We start from the raw sequence: 16,112 nt of genomic DNA, 5'->3' as shown, positions 1-16,112 counted from the left end.
GACATATTTAGGCATACTATATACCTGTAGATTAAACTAATAAACTTAAATACTTTAGTGTGAGGTGACTGAAACAAATGAGGTTGTATTGTTACATACACCCAAGGAAAGTACCACAGAATTTGCTATTACATGTTCGAACATCCCTTGTACATTTATCAAGAATGATTTAGAAAGCACTGCCATGGGTTTTTGCTGTCTTTTCCACTCTTTAGAGAATGAGAAACAGAAATGAGCAAAGAAGTGTACTATTGCATAATTACTGTATAGTACCAATAACATGAGCTGTGTAATAAATTCAGAATAAATATAGGCTTGTGTTTTTCTCAATCTGGCAAAAGTTATTTTTAATCTACCGAAGAGAAAAGAACTCAGTTTCTAGAGCGCTCGGTAACCCGAAGGTGAGTATATGGATTATATTTAAAAATAATTTTTAATAATATCCAAGTTAAAATAAAGTATACAAAGAAGACAAACTCGTAACAACATATGACCAGAAAAAGTGCCAAATTAAGGGTGTATCAAGACCATGCAGACTGAATATATAGCGTAAGTCCACACAGTTTGAAAACCTAACATAATTGTCAGTATTATTAAGCCAATGCTAAAACAGTGAATATCAGAGTCATAGATTACTGAATTAGAGAGAAAAGAGCTGATATAATTTGTCTGAATTCATTGGGCCAATGTTTACCCTATTGATACAACAGTTGCAGATTTCTTATGGTTGAAAGAGGTATTCCTTATAACCTTATTGTGTGGTTGCTAATTTTGGAGCCACAATGTTACAATGGTATGGTCTATTGCTAATGGCATAACTTAATTATACCATAGTCAACAACCTATACAAAAGGTATATATATACAAGAGATAGCCACTATTTATGTGAACATAGGACTATTCACTATATGTCTAAAATATTGGCTACAATGTATAAAACAATTACAATTGGTATATATATATATATATATATATATATATATATATATATAATTAAGGTTATGGTGGGTAAAAAAAGTGACAAAAACCCTCCACAGTAAAGCATAAAGCAACTGTAAATATTACTGTATGCTCATTTGCATGTCTTAGACAGGTCTGCAACCCTGTCTTTCCCCATTATCTCCCAGCATACAGCGCTTCCACTGCAGTAAGGGATTCTGGGAAATGACATGCAAATGAGCACTCAGTGCCACCTTTTGTCTCAAGCTCGTATTACACAAGCAAATCCTCAAGCCAATGCATGCTGTTTTAAACACAGCTTTTAGACAGAGGCTGGGATGAGATGCAAAGGTTGCAGACCTGTCTAAGACATGCAAATGAGCATACAGTAATATTTACAGTTGCTATATATATATATTTATATATATATATATATATATATGTATAGCCAATATCAAGCTTGTAGGACATGTATGTGGGTATCATAAGTATACTATCAGCCAACACATGCGCAGTAAAACGGACAGTGTTAACATCAGGAATCACTCGGGTCACTTTACGGAGATATCTCTCCTTATTTCAACTTAAGTGTCCTTTACATCATTCCCCCTTCTATCCCTCAGACCCCCACCCCCCAGTCTAGAATGATGTACGATTATATACATACCACATAGTAGTCATCCATTTTAGTAAGATAGGAACCGAGACTTACCGGAACACAATGGGTTAAATCTAGCAATGAGTTTACAGACGTGGGAGTGTATAAATATGACAACACAGAAGATCACGCCCCACAGCCAATCAGGAGCCTGTGGCTGAGGCTGATACACAAACAGGCAGTATCACTCTGAGTAAATAATATCTCTTATGCCTTTACAGAAAGCTTAATAGTTGCGATTGCTGACATTAGTCGTTCTAAACACCACATAATTAGTTAGCCTCTAGCAGCCTCTATATGACTCCAGTAGACACAAGACTGGGACTGACAGTCAGGTAGGCAGCTGAACTCAGGGTATACAATACCTTGAATTGCCTGAAACAAACAGTTAACCGCTGCGATTGTTCCTACACCACATACTAAAGATAGCCCTGTACACATCCAGCATCAATTCCACTAACTCAAACTTGACCTTCCTTACTTTTAAAATTGACCATTCACTGCCAGGGTGAGACATATTTAGAGACTTACTGTTATAAAGCGTCAGTAATGAATCAGGTTACTTAACTCACTGTGGCTGAATACAATATTTGTATCCATTCACTTGGATACTTTATTGAAATTTAGGGGATACTTTCAACAAAACCCCCCAGTGAGTTCACTGAAGCATTAGCATAAGGCTGCGCTTATAGTGGCCGGCGATGCGACGTCGCGTCAAAACAAATCCATTGCCGCCGTCGCGTGCGCTTATAGTAAGCGCGGCACGATGGAGCGACGGCTTGGTCGCGATCGATGGAAGTCATCTCTATTTGATTTTTCTAGCGACCGAAGCCCGCCGTCGCCGGCACTATAAGCGTAGCCTTAGACCATACCATTGTAACATTGTGCTTCCAAAATTAGCAACCACAATAAGGTTATAAGGAATACCTCCTTCTACCATAAAAAAATCTTCAATTGTGGTATTAATAAGGTAAACATTGGCCCACTGAATTCAGACAAATTATGTCAGCTCTTTTCTCTCTAATTCAGTAATCTATGACTGATATTCACTGTTTTAGCATTGGCTTACTAATACTGACAATTATGTCAGGTTTACCAACTGTGTGGAATTACGCTATATATTCAGTCTGCATGGTCTTGATACACCCTTAATTAGGCAATTTTTCTGAACATATGTTGTTACGAGTTCCTCTTCTTTGTACACTTTATTTTAACTTGGATATTTTTAAAAATTATTTTTAAATATAATTCATATACTCACCTTCAGGTAACCGAGTGCTCTATAAACAGAGTTCTTTTCTCTTTGGTTAATTATTAGTTCATATACCTCAGCCAGAGCACCGTACCTACCACACTACTATACCCTATACGGAAACTGCTGAGCAGGGATATTACTTTCCCTCCCCCCACACCTATTTTCTCCACCAAGTATATTTAAAGGATATTTTTAATTTAAGGGGATTTTGGCAAGCAAATGTCTCCATAATGGGACATAGCCGTATACTTATAAGGCTGAAACATGCAATTGGGCGACCATAGGCCCCCCCCACGTTCACTTCTTTTGGCCTATTGCTCCACACTCTAGTCTCTTTGCCGGGCACTGTCATCCACTGTCCCCTCCTATATTTCACAACCTCTAGTCCTAGGTGTGGTCCTCTGTTTAAGCCTAACCCGCATGTATAAAGTCTATTCCCCTTCCAACTTGTCTCATCATTCCTCCGCCTACCTCTACATTAACAAACAATTGGTTCATTGAGGAAGAAGTGCATAGGCGACTTGATATTATTCATGTTAATAAAGCACCTGGCCACACACACAATTGATTTTAATATGTATTTTAAGTAGGAATTAAATAAAGCTTACAGCTTACCTTTAGTAAACTGCACTTAATTATATAGCAATTTAAAATAAACAACATTATTAAATAATCAAACCATAATATACAGGCTCAACAAAGACTACATTTTAGAAAGGCAGATTTGTATCAACTGAGGAATAGTGGGATGATATTTTTGCTGGAAACATTTTGGAAGAGATATTGACTGTCTTTAAAACATTGTTATCAGTGTATACTTTGGGTAATAAATATTAAAGAAATAGCCTAAACCAATCTGACTAAATAAACAGGTAGGGAAGGAAATGGAAAGAAAGAAGCGGGCATTTAGACTCAAAGTCAGAAGCGATGGAGGCATCATATCAGAATTATAAAAAATGTAACAAAAGTTGCAAAAGGGCAATCAGATTAGCAAAAATTGAAAATGAAAAAATATTGCAATATAAAGTAAGATCAAGCCTAAAAATGTATTCAAATACCTTAATAACAGAAAGATTAGAAAAGAGATTATAGAACCCTTTCAGTGTAAGATGGACAGGCACATTATTTAAGATAAGGAGAGGCAGAGGTATTACATTAATCATTTGCCTCTGTAATTACCAAGGAGGGGTTAATTGCAAAATATTACAACCTCTACATTAACAAACAAATGGTTAATTGAAAAAGAAGTGCATAGGCGACTTGATATTATTCAAGTTAATAAAGCACCTGGCCCCAATGGCATGCACCCAAGGTACTCAATGAGTCCATTTCCAAAGGCTCAGTATCACAAGATTGGTGTAAAGAAGACATGGCGCCAATATTTATAAAGGTAGCTAGGTCACAACTAGGAAATTACAGACCTGTAAGCCAGACATCAATAATGGGGAAACTACTTGAAGTTTTAGTATGGGACAATATTCTGGAATACTTAATAGATAACAAAATTATTAGTAATTTTCCGCAGGGATTTATGAAGGATAGGCCATGTTAAACTAAGCTTATTAGTTTATTTGAGGAGGTAAGTAGGAATTTAGAGCAGGGTAATGCAGGATATGTGGTCTACTTAGACTTAGCAAAGGCTTTTGATATGGTTCCACATAAGAGGATAGTGTACAAAATAAACCAAATTACTCAGGGTAAAACATTTTTCACGTGGGTTGAAAACTGGTGGAAGGATAGATGTCATAAATTTAACCTTTTCAGGTTTGGCTAAAGTTGTTAGTGGAGTACCTCAATGTTTGGTAAAGGGACGACTGCTTTTTAATTTGCTTATTAATGACCTTGAGGTTGGTATAGAGAGAAAAGTCTCCTTCTTTGCTGATGACACTAAATTGTGTAAGGTTGTAAAATCAGAGCAACATGTAATTTCTCTCGACATGGATTTTGATAGTCTGAAAACTTGGGCAGGTATATGACAGATGAAGTTTAATACACATACATGTAAGGTTATGCATTTGGGAAACAAGAATAATCAGGCTACTTACAAATCAAAAGGGAAAAATTAGGTCAATCCTTTATGGAGAAGGATTTAGGAGTGCTTGTAGACAGCAGGTTTAGCAATAGTTCCCAATGTCATGCAGTAGCTGCAAAGACAAACAATATCTTATTTTTCATCAAACAGGGATGGGTAGAAAGGAAGTAAGCATAATTATGGCCTCTAAGAAGCATTAGTATGACCACAACTTGAATATGGAGTACAGTTTTGTGCACCACTCCATAAAAAAGACATAATGGAACTAGAAAAAGTGCAGATTAGAGCCACATATTAATAAAGGAGATGGAAAATCTTTAGTATGAGGAGAGGCTAGCGAAATTGTATTTGTTTACATTAGAAAAGGTGTTTAAGAGGGGATATGATAACTATACAAATATACTCGGGATCATTACAAGGAGCTTTCAAATGAACTATTCATCCCAAGGGCAGTACAAATGACACAGGGACATCCCTTAAGGTTGGAGGAAAGGAGATTTCCCCAGCAACAAATAAAATAGTTATTTACAGTAAGGGTAATTCAAATGTGGAATTCATTACCCATGCAAACTGTGATACTATAGATATCTTCTAAAAAAAGGTTGGGCATCTTTTTTTTAAAGAAAGGAATGGTATACAGGGATATACCCGTAAAAATAAACATGGGAATAATGTTAATCCAGGGAGAAATATGATTGGCATTATTGGAGTAAGGAAGGAATGTATATTTTCCCCTTATGATACATCATTGGATAATATTTCCCTGGAGTTTTTGTTTGCCTCCCTCTTGATAGCAATACTGTAAATACAAATACAGGTTAAGTATCTATCACCTAAATTTAACATACTGTAGGTTGAACTTGATGGGCATATGTTGTTTCCCAACCTCATCTACAGTATTTTGTAACTGTGCAACAATCTAGGTCAAGAAAAAGTTTTTGGAATTTACCTTATAATGGAGTAAGTAATCCATAAAACTAAATATGCACACTAAGCATTCGAATCATGTGCAACCTAGCACATTTCATCCGTGTTGGAGATGCACATGTCAAACATTTATTGTAAATTGCAAGATTTATAGTTAACCCAGAATGGACTCAAATACCCTAAAAGGCATATAACTTAATACTTTAGTTTAAAACATGGTGTCCTAACACTCTGCTTCATGGCATCTCCCATGCATATCTGCCAAGCTCTTTTTCTCACTATCTTCCAGACCCTTCTGAAAAATCACCTTTACTATATAGCATTTCTATAGTTATTTAATACATCTATAGACCCACTTCATATGCACTTACCTAGTCTTTACCATACCGTACAAGGTAACATGTTCTGTTACTCTATGTTTCCGAACACACCTTTGTAGATAGAAACTCTTTTGGACAAAACTCTTTTCTCCCAATGTTTACTTTTAGATTTGATGCCTATTTGTATTATACTTCCCGGAATTATGTCTTGCATGCTATATCTGTGAAGAGCTGCCTACATGGTCAGCACTATATAAATAATCAAAACATACGCATACAGGGCATATGTGCCAATGTGCTGTCAAATAAGTTTAGCTAATCATAGATATATATTTAAATATTCCAGTAGTTCTCAAGGTTGTTCTTCAAAAAGGCCAGTTCTTTAGTGCAGCCTATTCCTATGCAAGTTGTCTTAGTGATAATTACACCTGGGCTATTATGTTAAGTATGTGTTAATTAGAAAAATCTTAAAAAACAGGTTTTATGGTAGACTTCGAGGACTGAACAAGAGCACCAATGAAATAGTCCAACAAGCACTGAGTAATACTTGGAGGCTTGCAGGTTCTTGTATTATTGTAAGTGCTTGCACATGTGCAATTTTACTTCTGCAACCCTAAAGATAACATGCAATAGAATTTTTATGATTATCTTGTCTTTCTTAGAAGCAGATTTGTTGGAAGGGCCCATCAATAATTTTTATTCTATGTAAAATGTGGCAGTAAATGTACCGTTTCACAAAGAACTATATGATATCACGTAAAAATATGTAAAGGAACTTGAGCGACCTATTTCAACCTCTTACTGATCTTGTGCATTTGGTAGAGAATATTTTAACATCTATTGCTCCACTAACTATTTCTGAGAAAATGTAATTATCCTTAATAAATCAGAAAGCTCGGGGCTGCAACATGAGGGAAGTAAACTCACCACATAATAAGGAATTCTTGATCAAATGTTTCCTCCTCAAAATGCCTTATATTGTCGCCATTTCAGTATGTGGTAATTATACGGAAACGTTCAACTCTACAAAAATTGAGATATGACATTTGTTTTCTAGGTGATCCTTCTGGATTAACATTGATACTGCTGCTTCATGAATAAACGCCTACACCTCTCTTTGTCTTGTTGCTAACAGAATCCAAGAGTGCCACCCTGGGATCCACTAGTACACAGAGTGCTATTCTGGAAGCAAACAAAAAGAGAACTTTGCTACAAGACAACAGCTGGATAAAGAAGCGACCAGAAGAAGAAATGTAAGAGAATGAAACAATGATAATAATAATAATAATTAATTGAATAACATTTCTCTCATTCTGACCTGCAAGCTATTCTTGATAAATTCTATTACAAGTTTTGCTGTCTTATATTGTAACCCATGTGCAACTGATTCGCTTTAATGTTTTTATAATGCTATTGCCATTCGCTTGCAACAAAACTGCAAAATGTATTAAACATACAGTAGACGTCTGGATTTGCCTAGTGACATTGTGTTGAGCATGTTTTTGTGAGCTTCTTCTTCTCTAAAATAGATTGTTAAGCAAATTATATATTATATATTATTATTATTATTTATTATTATATTATTCACTGCACTATTATGTTTTATTTACATGCACCGTTTGTTGTTTTTTCCCTCATTTTTTACAGCAAAGATGAAAACTATGGAAAAATAGTTCTGAACCAGTATAAATCCCAAGATTCTTTGGACAGGTAATACTTAGATATTGAATTGTAGTTAGTAAGTCTATTAAGTTTCTTACAGATGCATCTAACCTTTCTGTCTCCGGTTCCATTGATGACCATGGTGATCATGGCACCGGAGGATTACTGCTGTAGAGGTCCCATTTGTAAGCAGGGACCCCGCAGCTCGATCATTACAGACACTGTCTCTGACGCCACAGACTTTTGCTTCTTCCGGGACAGTGAGCTACATCTGTATGTACAAGTAGTAGTAATTATAGGGGCACATAAATCATGGGCCGGAATGGGTTACCAGCATCAACTCCCATTCATGTGCCCCATACAAGGTTAGCTGGATTTACGTACTTAAATCGGCATTTTTTCTTAGGACAAAATTGAATTAAGGACAGTCATATCTTTAATAAGATAATTAAATCAAAAGGACTAAAGAGGAGCTCAATAAGCAATGTTCGGTACACTGCAACAACAGGAAGGAAATCCAAAACAAACGTCCTGCCTTTCAACAAGGAAAAGGAAATTGCAAGCCCTCACTTATAATAGTATTAACGCTCCCAAAGGAAGAAGCTCCACATGCCGACAATCGTTGAGACACAGCCGTGTGGAGTTGAACTTCTTAATCCAGAAAGAAGAAAATCTTCATAGCAATAAAAAATTGTGAAACAAAATGTAGAGGGAGTAAAAATAAGTCACATTTTATCGTACACAAACTTAAAAATACGATCTTACAAAAGCGTGCCAAACCGGTTTTAGAATTCTCGGCTCCATTGTCAAGGGCCCCCGAGAACTTTTTATAAAGTAATTTCTGTCGACACCTGAGAGTTTAAATTTCACCATTTAGAATTCACACATTTTATTGGGTTTGGTCATTTTTTCTTTTGCAGGACTGATGATCTGGAAGAAACTAAACCCATACACAACAGGTTTAAATCTGATGATGCTTTGGACAGGTATGGTTTGAGTTATGCTGAAATAACTTGAGTAAAGATTTTACACTATGTTTATTCCGATGTACAGTACCTTTGATCTATTATTTCAGCAACTTATGTGCCTACCTCTGTGGATATGGACTGTATTATAACCCTATTTCCTAATGTAATATAATAGTTCTACATTATAACAAGACTTGGTGATAAATGCAGTATTTTTCCTGATTTATTACACTTATTAGTAACAACTAAATGTCCTTATTATTTTTGTAAAAGTAACAATCAAATTTTCTATGTACGTTTAATTCACACAATTGTTTTTTAGTAACCAAGCTTACATAAGTTGATGTTTAGTAACATTTTCTTACATACAGTAAGAGATCATGTCAGCTGATTTGTGTAAGTTACATACAGTTATGGGGCAGCAGTTGACCAGTCCACTGTGTCAGTCACTGGCTAACTCTCTGATGCTATGTCTGACTTGTTCATAAAGATATTAATAATAAGAACATAACATTATAAAGAATGTGTTAAATCAGAGATGTTTCCATATTTCTCTTCAGTGTAAAATGTATGGTAGAAAAAAAAATCAGTATCTGTTCTTATTTCATAATATTTATTATGCATTTCATATTCACACAATGGTGCAATAATAACTGCATTATTAAGTTATTATTTTGTAGATTAACCAAAGCAGGATGCCATGTTATGTCTTTACACAAAGTAATATTAGTAAGTGGTCATATCATGGACATATGCTGTGTTACACCTTGTATACTAGTGAATGTACAGTACAGGGCACTATATGCTACAGTTTATGATTTAATATGTTCTAAACAAGGAAATAATAATATCATGATGTGTTGCATTGTCTGCAGTGTCATCAAAATAAAGATCTAGCATTCAGTAGTAAATTGTTGTAACCTCTAAAACAGGAATTCTGACACAAGGAACATTGTCACCATTGTGATGAACCTGATAATTTGTATATCCCCCAATGAACAGAATATGAGTGCTTTCTCATCCCCTTATACCGAGTTATTAAAAATAAAGCTATAGTGCAAGTGAACTGAAAAAACATAATCTTTGAACGTTTTGCCAAATGGCTTAATAAAGTAAATATTATTTAATACGTCGAAACTCATAAACTAATATTATTCCTTCAGACAACATACAATCCTAGATATAGAGAGGAACCTCGCTCTAACCCCTGGTTGGTATAAGCGTGCTGCCTAGGGAAATAGGCAATAGACCAAAAAAGTGTACCAAAGAAGGTGCACTACAGAATCCCTTTATAGGCGCACCGCAGACCTTTATAGTATAGACGGTCAGGGGTGAATGTAGTGAGTGTAGTGAACTTTATTAAATTGCTGTGCAAACGTGTGATAAAACAGTATACAGTAAATAGTAGAATCCTATATACTTAAATAAAAGATAGACAGCTAATGTCTATTAGAACTCCGCCAGAAATCACACTGAGCTCTAGTTATGCTGATCTATAAGGTATCTTGGCCAAACAAGATATTTATCCTCCGTCACATCACCTTGTCCATGTAAGAGGTGGGTACATATAGTAAGGTACTGGTGTTGGTACACACAAAAATGGTCGCTTAAAGAAATCCCCTTCAGTCTCAAATTTACTGTGTATTGTCAGTAATGGGGTAAGCGATCTTATTATATCTGTGTTGTACCTGTGCCCACACTGGGGGGACACATCTGAGTGGTTCTAGGTGATGTTATGGGTGTAGTGGGCCTATCATGTGGCTCCCTATAGATGTATTGGTGAGTACCTGCTCCTAAATAAACATAGATAAAGAGGTGCTGACAATGCTGTGTTCCATGGTAACCCAGTTTAGACACTTGTACTGTGTCAAAAAGAGCCTAGCAAGAGTATGGTTTGTATACTGCGCATGTGTATAGTGCGCTGCTCTAAACGTCCTTATAGAGACCTAACGGACCCGAGCTGCGCATGCGCTAGATTCGTGCCTTCTCGCGTTGAGCCGCCGATACTCAACAAACCATACTCTTGCTAGGCTCTTTTTGACACAGTACAAGTGTCTAAACTGGGTTACCATGGAACACAGCATTGTCAGCACCTCTTTATCTATGTTTATTTAGGAGCAGGTACTCACCAATACATCTATAGGGAGCCACATGATAGGCCCACTACACCCATAACATCACCTAGAACCACTCAGATGTGTCCCCCCAGTGTGGGCACAGGTACAACACAGATATAATAAGATCGCTTACCCCATTACTGACAATACACAGTAAATTTGAGACTGAAGGGGATTTCTTTAAGCGACCATTTTTGTGTGTACCAACACCAGTACCTTACTATATGTACCCACCTCTTACATGGACAAGGTGATGTGACGGAGGATAAATATCTTGTTTGGCCAAGATACCTTATAGATCAGCATAACTAGAGCTCAGTGTGATTTCTGGCGGAGTTCTAATAGACATTAGCTGTCTATCTTTTATTTAAGTATATAGGATTCTACTATTTACTGTATACTGTTTTATCACACGTTTGCACAGCAATTTAATAAAGTTCACTACACTCACTACATTCACCCCTGACCGTCTATACTATAAAGGTCTGCGGTGCGCCTATAAAGGGATTCTGTAGTGCACCTTCTTTGGTACACTTTTTTGGTCTAACATACAATCCTAGCCAGGCATTTGCACTCATTTTTATTCAGTTGTTTGGCCTATTGCTTACGCGAGGATCACTGAAATACATTATACTTCCTAAAGGATATCAGAGAATTGATTTTAATGTTCTCCAAACAATTTACAAAAACAAAAGATGAAAGTTAGCAGAATTTAAACTATTTAGCTATCAATCAGATGTTATTGCTATTGTGTCCTCATGTTTTATTATAATTGCTAGAGTGAGGAATTAAATACTTTGAACAAAACAGTGATTTATTGTAATATATTGTATGAGAAGCTTTGATTAAAATTATAGTGATCATTCTATTTATTGGGGATACATTTTACATAAAAACACCACAACACTGATATTCAGAATTTTTTAATCTGTGGTAACTTTCATTAAAACTATGGTTTCATTTTATGTCTTAGAATTTCATTGAAAAGCACAGCAGAGAGAGGAAATAAAGCTGCAACTCTGGAAAGAGTCCCTAAGAGGTAATCTCTTATAATTGATTTAACAATCTTTGCAACATGAGCAGTAAACACTACCTTAATGTGGACTTTGTATCATGATGGACTAATAAACGATATATCGCTAGTCCAGGTGTACAAGAAAGAGCTTTTATTATATGTTGTTTACTAGAATTTCATTTATAAAATGGCTAGATGGCCGGCTTACCATGCCAATTTTAGTGATCTGTTTTATTCCAAAACTTCTCTCTACTTCCTGTTTCCAAGCAAAATCTCCATTCGAGTAGAGACACAGTTTTGATTTAAACATTATTGTGCTTTCAAAATTTACATATGGTTACTGAGCGAAAGAACAAAGCCCATTTGTTTTTTGTTTTTTAAAGCTGTTTTTTTTACCCATAGAACCCGTTGTGTAGTAGGAGGCTAGAAATACTTTTACAATTGTGCAGACAAAGCTGCATTAGTGTTATGATGTTATCCTGTCTTCTTTAATGTGTGGACATTACAAACATGAATTCAAATTGATTATATCTGTAATTATAGGCTAAAGCAGTAAAATTCCGGGCATTATTGAAAACCCTGCTCTCTGATTGGTTAAAATTCCGGGCATTATCCAATCAGTAATGCCCGGAATATAAGCAGCAGAATGTGTTGTTTTCAATGTGTTTATTTCCAGCCAATCAGCTTTCAGAACAGCTGAGACAGGGCAGGGGATTCGTCTGATTGAAGTAACAGATCTGAGACAGGGCAGGGGATTGGTCAAGATGTATCAGCCATGGGTTGACTCCTCCCCCTCCCAAGCAGACTGAGATTTTCTGAGCAGATTAAATTGAATTGGAGGGGGGGGGGGGGAGTCTGCAAAGCAAAGAAGTGGCTGTCTGCAGTTTCTTTGTGGCTGGAGTTTGTGTGTGTGTGTGTGTGTGTCAGTAGCAGTGTGTGTGTGCTGTGCTGTTATATCTGTGTAGAGGTGCTGTGTGTGTGTGTGTATAGAGCTCCAGTGTGTGTGTCAGTGTCAGCAGCAGTGTTTATGGGTGTAGCATGTGTGTGTAGCAGCAGTTTGTGTGTGTGTAGAGGTGCTGTGTTGTGTGTAGAGGTACTGTGTATAGAGGTGCAGTGTTGTATGTGTGTGTATGTTGTGTGTGTAGAGGTGCTGTGTTTGTATAGAGGTGCAGTGTTGTGTGTGTGGGGGGGTGTGTGTAGAGGTGCTGTGTTGTGTGTAGAGACGGGGGGGGGAGTGCAAAGTTTAGTAAGTGGCGGCATTTTTTATTGTGGCTGCAGTGTGTGTGTTGTGTTGTGCTGTTGTATGTGTAGCAGCAGTTTGTGTGTGTGTAGAGCTGATGTGTGTCTGTATAGAGCTCCAGTGTGTGTGTGTGTGTGTGTGTCAGTGTCAGCAGCAGTGTTTATGGGTGTATCATGTGTGTGTAGCAGCAGAGTTTGTGTGTGTAGAGCTGCTGTGTTTTGTGTGTGTAGAGCTGCTGTGTTGTGCGTGTGTAGAGCTGCTGTGTTGTGAGTGTAGAGGAGGTGCTGTGTTGTGTGTCTAGACCTCCATTGTGTGTGTGTGTGTGTGTGTGTGTGTGTGTGTGTGTGTGTGTGTGTGTGTGTGTGTGTGTGTGTGTGTGTGTGTGTGTGTACAGAGGGGTGGCAGTGTGTGATATAGATATCTGCAGTGTAAGCGTATGTAGAGGTGGTTTCATGTATCTACCATTTTATTTTAATAAAAAAATCTATTTAACTATACAAAAGTGTCTATTATTTATGAAAAAAGTCTAGATTTAGCCTATAATAGTAATAATCCCCTCAGAACAGGGCATTACTGGCCAATAATGCCCTGGCTGGGTTAAAGTCCCTCGGCTTCGCCTCGGGCCTTCAACTCTTCCAGCTAGGGCATTATTGGCCAGTAATGCCCTGTTCTTCTGGGATTATTACTTAATTGAAGCATGGAAAGAAGAACTGTAAAATGATGCACCGATATCAGTACAGGGTGGAATGGTATATAGGGCAGACATTACAGCAGATATTTAAAATTAAACAGTGCAGATGAACACCTATAAATATAGTACAGTCCATTATTAGTATAAAACCAGCTGTATCAAATAGTTTCATATTTAAGACATTTCTTGGCAAATAGTATACTACATAGCTATCATTAGAGAAACAATTCCTGGAGAGATGCTGGCTGGGGCCATATAACCAAACCCCTGAATCTCCAATAAGTGGCTGTTTTCCCCTAAACTGATTTCCTAAAATTCACTAACCTAATCCCTGGGCCCAGTCTATCAAGTCTCACATTGTCATCTCACAGCCTCATGGCTGCTTTCTCTTCTGCTGAGAAAAGTTTAGATCAGTCACATCAGGGGGAGGGTTACTGAGCTGACCTGCAAGAGATGATCATGCAACCTTGCAACACAAACGTGCATTATTATGCTGTTCATGTCGCTAAGTATCGTAGAGTATACATTGTGCTTTATTTTCTTTTGTATTTTTTTTTACTTAATTTGCTTTTGTTTTTTCCCCCTAATTTTTATGTGCAGAGGGTCTCCAGAAACGGTTACAACTGATACAAAAAGGTAACAATGTGTGTGTTTTGCTTCTGCTTCTAATACACTGTCCTTACATTTTTTTTTAACAATTAAGTATTAAAATATTTTAATAATTAACAGACAATCCTGGGCTCCAGGAAACAGGACAACGACAACCTCTACCACAACTACAGATGAATCTAAAAGGTATCATATGGTTTAGAGATTACTCTTTAATTTTATGTGTTAGAGAGTAGTTAAAAGTTATAAAGCTAATTGTAGCAAAAAGTATATTGTGTATATAGCACTTATTCCCCCTGACACGGGAGATCCGGCCACTACATGGGTATTGTCCCCGGTGCTGTCGCTAACCTGCTGGTTCAGGAGGACTGAGTGGCTCTGCGGTTGTAGTTTGGGAGCAGCAAAAAGGCAGGCTTTCTCCATCTCTGTAATGTGCAGCGCCTCCATCCAATGAGGATCCTGCTGAATGCAGGATGGTCCCCACAGGCAATACTCCTCTCCAATAACCACACACCATAGTTGGTCAAACGGCAGCTTTATTGTACAACAGCATGATCGTCCTCCAGCCCTGGAACAGACCCCAGGGGCTTGAGGCCCCCAGAGCCCCTCCCAATCTCTGTGACCCTCTTGTAGGGAAAAGGGTATCACACTGTCCCATAATCAACCACCTCAATTTCGTGGAGTGTCAGCTTTGATACCCGGGGGGAAGAGCTGGTAACCCTGACCCGTAACAGGGTAGGTCTAGGTAATGACAGGCATCATCACACCATATACATGTGACACAGTCAGTACCCTCCCCAGGTGTGACACTCTAACTGCCGGTTTATGCCTGCCCCTGGATAAGCAACATAGTACCCATCCAGGCTGCAACTGCAGGCTAGGCCATGCACAGAAGTTTAACCCCCAACACTGCCTGTTCCTATCAGGATTTATAGTGTTGAGGCCAGTAGAAGGCTATAGCCAGGGGCACTTGGCTGCATGTAAATGACAAACAGTTAAATGTAAACAAAAAAACAGTTGATGAATAAAAGGGAATGAGTTTGTATAAATGCACTCATTAGTTTTAATTAGAAACATTACACAGATAAAAAAAAATATTTATTTACTTATATATCCCTTGACCAAGGAGGCGCGAGCTTCCCCCCCCTCTCCTATTATCCCTCTACATAAAACATACAAATAACGAGAGGACACATTTATGGAGGTAAAAGGCCGCGGCTTATTTATTAAACACAAATGGGGATAGCGTACCACCTGTCCGCGCCAGAATGCTCAGAGCTGGGCAACGCAAAGGGGGCACCCGGAAGTACGTCCCGGTGACCTGCCCCCTCACTTCAAATCCCCCGGTTACCAGCCCCGAGCCACTTCTGGCGGGACAAGCACCTACCCCCCCAACTGCCGCCGCGACAAAGCAATTGGTCCACTGACCCCTCCATCATAATCTTTTCTTCCTTGTTTCAAATATTCTCTTACTTATCTGCAAAATAAAGAAATGTTAACACTGAAATTTTTTTTTTTTTTTTTTTTAATTAACTTAACTCAAAGGGATGGGTGGGTGGGAAACTGCTCCAACGCCAAGGAACAAGTGACAGTTGCATGTTCCTTGGCTCTAATTTGAAACCCAACCGCCCCAACTGACTCCCCGATCTCACTCGCGACCACCAGACCAGATGGGGGGG

At 37.8% G+C, this 16,112-nt stretch overlaps 1 protein-coding gene across 50 annotated transcripts in view; it reads left to right on the top strand.

The window, feature by feature from the left end:
• The window catches only part of SCEL (sciellin), a 98,408-nt gene that overhangs the window by 10,977 nt on the left and 71,319 nt on the right, over window positions 1-16,112 (top strand). For all 50 annotated transcript variants that reach the window (XM_075590940.1, XM_075590903.1, XM_075590902.1 and 47 more), the window contains exons 3-8: window positions 7,267-7,384; window positions 7,779-7,841; window positions 8,714-8,779; window positions 11,852-11,917; window positions 14,425-14,460; window positions 14,554-14,619. In XM_075590940.1, the coding sequence (XP_075447055.1) occupies window positions 7,267-7,384; window positions 7,779-7,841; window positions 8,714-8,779; window positions 11,852-11,917; window positions 14,425-14,460; window positions 14,554-14,619 (415 nt within the window). The remainder of the gene's footprint in view (window positions 1-7,266; window positions 7,385-7,778; window positions 7,842-8,713; window positions 8,780-11,851; window positions 11,918-14,424; window positions 14,461-14,553; window positions 14,620-16,112) is intronic.

This window comes from Ascaphus truei, chromosome 3 (genome assembly GCF_040206685.1).
Source record: "Ascaphus truei isolate aAscTru1 chromosome 3, aAscTru1.hap1, whole genome shotgun sequence".
NCBI classification, from domain to species: Eukaryota; Metazoa; Chordata; class Amphibia; order Anura; family Ascaphidae; genus Ascaphus; species Ascaphus truei.
The sequence above is the reverse complement of the archived record's forward strand: the minus strand, read 5'-3'. Positions and strand labels throughout refer to the sequence as shown.